Source organism: Phalaenopsis equestris, unplaced genomic scaffold (genome assembly GCF_001263595.1).
Source record: "Phalaenopsis equestris unplaced genomic scaffold, ASM126359v1 Scaffold000250, whole genome shotgun sequence".
Taxonomy (NCBI): Eukaryota; Viridiplantae; Streptophyta; class Magnoliopsida; order Asparagales; family Orchidaceae; genus Phalaenopsis; species Phalaenopsis equestris.
In genome coordinates this window covers 1,433,359-1,440,285 of record NW_018164692.1, presented here as the reverse complement: position 1 = coordinate 1,440,285, position 6,927 = coordinate 1,433,359, and the positions used below count along the sequence as shown (strand labels likewise).

The 6,927-nt window shown below is 34.3% G+C and overlaps 1 protein-coding gene across 1 annotated transcript in view; it reads right to left on the bottom strand.

The window, feature by feature from the left end:
• Positions 1 to 3,215: 3,215 nt before the first annotated feature.
• Positions 3,216 to 6,927, bottom strand: part of LOC110024184 (diaminopimelate epimerase, chloroplastic) — a 61,115-nt gene continuing 57,403 nt past the window's right edge. Inside the window, exons 7-9 of the mRNA XM_020723996.1 lie at positions 4,157 to 4,216; positions 3,607 to 3,680; positions 3,216 to 3,511 (exon numbers count right to left, since the gene is read on the bottom strand). Coding sequence (XP_020579655.1) covers positions 3,395 to 3,511; positions 3,607 to 3,680; positions 4,157 to 4,216 — 251 coding nt within the window. The 3' untranslated portion in view covers positions 3,216 to 3,394. The remainder of the gene's footprint in view (positions 3,512 to 3,606; positions 3,681 to 4,156; positions 4,217 to 6,927) is intronic.

Genomic DNA, 6,927 nt, shown 5'->3' with positions numbered 1-6,927 from the left:
TATTTTTACGATGGACTTGACTTGAATGGAGAATGTCACAATATTAGTTTAAATTTTTTTTTAATTTCCAAAGACAATGATATTATGTTATGATATTCTAGATTAGATTATCCTATTTCTCAATATTTAACTTACTATTTTCCCAATTTATTTCAGAATAAAAATTTATTTTTATTTCAATGTGAAGTTTATCAATTAGTTAAACACTATCATGCATAATTTTCTCCCTAAAATTACAAACCAACCATACTATTTATGTTGATTCATAACAATATATGGGGTCCTTATAAAAATCTTACATATTTTGAAAAAAAATCTTTGTAACTTTTATTAATAACAAAACTAGGATAAGTTGGTTTATTTAAATGAAATAGAAATCTGAAGTTGAAACAATTTGAAAAAGCTTTTACACGATGGTACAATCACAATTTAAAAAATTATTTAAATATTAAAAAGTTATAATGGTCAAAAATATTTTAATTCAATTTTTCTTTGAAAAAGGAATAGTTCATCAAAGCTTCTATGTCGATGCTCCACAATAAAATGATGTTGATAAAAGGAAAAAAACAAACACTTATTGGAAGTAACTCGGACTTTACTATTTATCAAACCATGTGTAATGTCAAAATATATGTGGGGGTGAAGTTGTTCTTACCATTATATTTCTCATAAATAAAATACTGAATAAGATTTTAAAATTTAAAACATCTTTTGATGTTTTTCTTAAAATTTACCCAATAAATCAATCATCTTCTTCTTTATCTCTAAAGATATTTGGGTGTATTGCGTTTGTTCGCATTCATAGTCATAATCAAAGAAAACTTGCCTTGAAAACAAAAAAAGTATGTTGGTTATGCTCCCAACCAAAAAGGATATTTGATCTTAATTCTAAAAAAATGTTTGTTATCATGGATGTCACATTTTTTTAATTACAACCTTTTTTTCACCTCATCTTCAAGAGGGGCAAAACAAAGTTTTACTACTGGTCTTCAAAATCTTTTTCAAATTGAAGACTCACAAAATAGTATCTCCCCAACCTTGATTGTTCAACCTGAAAAATCAAGCTATATTATATAAAGAGAAAGTGGGTCGAGTCCTTAGGCACTAAAGACAATACATGTCTCACCACAGTGCCAACTCATGATGTACATAATAGAGAAAAAACATAAAAAAGCACCATGACATTGGTACCATTTGATATTATCTACTCGCGGCAGAGGACAACTCAAAAGAAATTGTCTATGAATGCTTTGCACTGCGTAGAATCTGTGAACCCTCCAGGTAATGTCCTCACCGATCATTTAACCCATGTTCAATCAACTCCATCTTCGAATTCCGAGTCTTCTAGTCCTGAACATGAGCCTAACTCTAATCCCAAATCTAAAGAGACTAGTCTTCCCATGGTTGCTTGTAAAGAGGAAAGGTCTTGCACCTAACGTGCATTGTCCCATTATGTATCATCATATGAAAAACTCTTACCCATTTTTTGTGCTTTTAGCTCATAATTGTTATGTATCATCACTTCTTCTATGAATTCTATAAGAGCGCTTCTATCACTTAAAACTAGCCTTGACTAGCCTCTAAAACAGCTGGATATAGAAAATATGTTTCTCAATGGCGACTTAGAGGAATAAGTGCATATGGATACACCTCCAAGATGCACAAAGGAGTGTAAACTAAAAAAATCAATATACGAGTTAAAACGCTCCCCGAGAGCATAGTTTGAGAAATTCATACTATCTGTTAAAGATTAAGGGTGCACTCAAGGACAAGGAGATCATAGAATGTTCTTCAAACATGCAAAGGATAGGAAGGTAGCCATAATGATTATGTACGTGGGCGATATAATTCTCACCATAGATGTGAGAAGAACCATTTGAAGACTTCCATCTGTTTTTGAAATCAATGACTTAGGACCTCTAAAGTATTTCCTTAACAGAGAGGTTGCTAGATCTAAGAAAGGGTCGTTGTTTCCCAAAATAAGTATATTCTTGATCTTCTAAAGAAAACTAGACTAAGTGGATGTAAGCCTGCAAACACTCTAATTGATCTCAATCATATATTAGGAGATGAGAAAGAAGGCGACCTAGTGAATAATGTAAGGAATAAAAATTTGGTGGGAAAGTTGATATATTTATCACATAAACAACCATATATCGTCTGTTGTGATTTGGTAAGTCAATTTATGCATTTACCCTATGAGAAACATCTTGAAGCAATTAATAGGTTTCTCAAATACCTAATAGATAAACCATGCAATAATTTACTCTTTTAGAATACCACAAAATAGAACATAAAGACGTACATTGAGGAAGATTGGGCAGTCTTAGTCATTAACAGAAGATTAACTTATGGACATTGTACTTACATTTGGGAAAATCTAATTACATGGCTAAGTAAGAAACATAATGCAATTGTGAGTAGTGCCAAAGAAGAATATAGGCCTATGACTAATGAAATATATGAGATGTTACGGTTGACAAGAATTCTTGAAGGGCCGAGGACCACGAAAATATGCCAATGCAGTTGTATTGTGACAATAATGCAGTCATAAGCATTGCAAAAAATTCATTGTTGCATGATCACATAAAGCTTGTGGAGATTAACAGAAACTTCATAAAAGAGAAGATTGATTCAGGAGCTATTTGCATGTTGTTTATTTTTTAGTATCTTCCTTTTTTCAGTATTTCCTAGTTTTGGAATTCATTATGGTAGGAAAGTTGTAATTTTTGTTTTCTGATTTTAGCACGGATTTTGTGGCTTTGCTTAATTTAGTAATCTTTCCCCAATATATATCCGATAACGTGTCATATGGAATTGCAGAGGAATAATTATTTTTACTCTCCAAAATCTTACAAGTACTAATTTCACAAAAAGTTTGAGCAATTTAAAGAGCATGGATACAAACTTCAGTTAATGACTACTTCCCCCAAAAAAAAAACTATTTGTATTATTTTGGGCAATTTGCATACATACTACAGTTCATATGCATGTTTACATATATAACACCTAAAATTTTATTTTTACATTTATGACACCTTGGTATTAAAAACATTTATTTAACTTTTAAAAAGTTAATAAGTGGTGTTTTTGATGTGATGTCAAAGATTTGAGTGTTACGTATGTAAATATGAAACTTTAGATGATAGATATGCATATAAAAGAATTGTTGTATGTATGTAAATGCCCCTATTATTTATTATGTACTACAGAACTTCAACAATTAACAGCAAAAATTCATATCTTAAATAAAGATTTATATCCATACAAAATGATAAACAGTTTTCAAATTACTTTTTCAATTTCTATATATGAAAAAGGTTTTTGAGAGCTTACATTCATAAGCATGCACAAGCATTCAGATATGGCCAGTTCCTGAAAGTGTGGGGAATTGCTAAAGAGGAATGGAACCATAAAACACTTTCTCAGCTGGGCCAGTCATGTAAACGTGATTGTCTTCCTCCCTCCACTCAATCTCCAAAGGACCACCAGGCAAATCAACGGTGCAGATCTAAAGTTAGAAGAACATTAGGAACAGTTATCGAAGAAGCAATGCAAACGTATCTTAGAAAATAAATTAAGTAAGATCATGAATACTAAATATACCCTCTCAGCATGCCCCTCAAGAACTGCCGCAACAACGACTGCACAAGCTCCAGTTCCGCAAGCTAGCGTTGCTCCTACAATAAATCTAGGCTTGTAAGAATCAATATTCCAAAAAACATAAAATTGTCAGTACACATACTCTTAAGGCTCATTCAGTTGCGTGTAAATAAAAACACTGATTTTACTAACTCCTTTTTAAGGGTGAGAATGAAATCAATAACTTTCTTATGAAACATGGAGATGATTTGTGGAGTTTGAAAATATCGTTCGTTTCTTACTGCATCCAACCAAATAATTGAGGTAACAAATCCATTTTTCAAAACATAAGTTCTAACTTCAACCAACCAAATGACCTTTCACAAAGAGTTTGACATGATAATGAAAATGCTAAGATCCAAAACATATACTGATTCACAATCCATAACAGCTATAACCCATAAAATGAGAAAAAATCATCATAAACTAGATTTTCTCCCATAATATTGATTCTAAGAAAGCTAGCAAGCATGTTAACTATTTTTTGGGCATTTTTTTTAGTATTACTACTTACCAGCACCACGTTCCCATACCCTCGTCTTTAGGTGCGAACGAGAGAAAACTTGCACAAATTCTGCAAAGCAATCAAATGCTATTAGACAAAAATATAACAAGGAATGTTTCCTAAAGAGTTCATGAGAGCAAAGAAAATTAGTTTGCATACAGATGAAGAATTGAAAAAAAAATATTTATAAGTATATAATATCCATTGAAGCAAAAAATATCAAAGCACGTGAAAAGAATTCAATCATATTAAGCAGAAGCAAGATAACAATAGAGGAACCTAATACGGAAAAAATTTCATGTTTTAACAGGGAGAATAAAGATATATAAAAAATCTAAAGGAAAAAAAAAAGAAAAGAAACAAGGGTTCTAACGAAAATAAAAAATATAGTGCCCGCTGTTTAATTTGGCAAAAGTGACGAAACCAGTTTAGATCAGTTCTATGCTGCAGAACTACTTACCATAGTCCTGGTAATAAGAAAACCAATCATGAATGCGCTTGCTATCATAGTCAGTGCATAAGGTAATTGATCATGTTACTGACATGTGACGCTATGACAAGACTAAATGACACTAGAATCTCCCTTCATAGCACAAATGCCGCTAATACGTTGATTAAAAGCAATTTTTATGATGCAGCATCATGTACAAAAGCCTCACAACAGCTTCTTCAGAGGAAAAAACAGGAGATACAAACCACAGAACTTTGCTTATCCAATGGAAAAGCATGTAACAAATCATGAAGACAGTAATTGTGCAGCTTACATGAATCCACCTAAACTGACTTTTTACCTATGCAGCTAAGCAAATAATATAAATTTAATGGCATTAGCTGGATAAAAGCAGCTTATACTTACAAGTTGCACCACTAACCACAACCAAGTCAACAGAAACCCAACGAGAAAGCCTAAACCAGTAGTTTAGATACCAATGATCAGAATATCAACTCAAATTTTTAGCTAATCTTTAATTTGGGAACATTTTCAAATATGTAATATATTTCAAACCATTCAATTTGATGGAATTGGCATAACTTAAAATGCATACAAGCATCAGCTAATTTATATGCTTTACATGCTCCAACCTCGATAAAAGTCTATATCAAGCAAAATAACACTTGCCCATCTTGGCAAAGTTCAAAGCCTCTGATATTGGGCTAACCCAAACCATAATATGAAAAACAAATATTATTATTGAAAATCAATAGACGGTTACAACCAACACACATGAAAAGAAAAATACAACAATATGACACCTGAAAATTTGAAATAACAAGACACGACAAAAACAGGTGGTGGTTGTGATCGGCGAGGGTTTAAAGAGAAAGTAGCAAGGGGATAGGTGGGCTGGACAGCAAAAGAACAGCGGCTAAGGGTGGTTATGGGCTGCAGAAAAAATCATGGCAGTGCAGGTTGGAACAGCAGCTAGGTTGCAGGGATGCGGTTCAAGTGGCTGAAACAGCCGAACAGGAGGTGGGGAGGGAAAGGATGGCTGGACCGGGGCTAGATGGCAGGGGACAGCGGTAAAAACGGTTGCTGCACTGTTTTCTGGGGGTGGTAGCAAGGAGACAGCAAACTGGATGAAGGGGAAACAATGTAGGAAGGTGCAAGGAAGGATAGAAGAGAACAAATACCACCTTGGGAATGAGATACAGTTGGAGCACCACTCAACCCTTGGAGGAGAATCACCATCTTAGAAAGAGATACAGCAAGAGCACCACTCACCCTTGGATACAACCCTATAAGGGAGAAACCGGGATGTCGACGGCGGTCCTGAACAGAAACACGACAAAATTTCCTTCCAAACCCTATACAACACATGTATAGGAAATGACTAAAAAAGAAGGAAAAAAGAAAACATGCTGAAAATTAGAAAGAAATCAAAGGGAGGTCACTCGGTTCGATTCAAAGTCGTTAGCGTGACCCGCCTCCCTCGTCCAATTCATGGAAGTATCGCACGCACGAATGCAATCCCGCCTCTGCTTTGGATGTCCCATGTCGGTGTGGGAGAGATGCCCGCGTCAGTCTCCTGGAATTGGGGGAGGTTCGACCTCATCTGTCAAAAGCTTGTCTCCTTGAAATATAACTTCAAGTCGACCAAGTTGAAGGAGGCAAAAATGTCATAATCTCTCGGTAAGTCAATCTTGTAGACGTTGCAATTCCGAAGCACATCTTGATAGAATAATTATTCATTCTTTTTTGGCATAACTTGAGCTGGAGTTGCATATCGATATAGATTTTCATAAAATAACTCTCGAGTCATTAGATCTACAATTTGTCTCTTCTAATCCATATACTTGAGTAGATGTATCTGATAAATAAGTATGCAAGAAGAAATCAACTTTGGGATGAAATATATAGTAGACTGAGCAACTCTCACTAGCAACCACTTAGGAGAGGCCTTATCTTATCCGGTAAGACTTAGATCCCATTGTAGAATTTTCTTCCCCATCATGCTTCAAAGAAAATTTGAAGTTATAGTTCATCCTTCCTGCTTGATCATACGTCGGGGTACATTGTTGAACAGATTTTAACACCCAACTGACTCCATCAAGTCTTTAATATGTGGCACAAAAAAGCTCCATCTTTGACATACTGGACCACCCTCAGCAGAATCAACTCGAGACATGAGTTATATATCCAAAAATTCTAAAATCCTCTTATCTGAGATTGCCTTATGTCCGGTATCGGCTCCTCAAACTCATGACCCTTTTGAATATATAATGTCATTCCTACTAATACTCTTCTCAACATCTGCCAAAAAGAAGTTTGAGACACAACA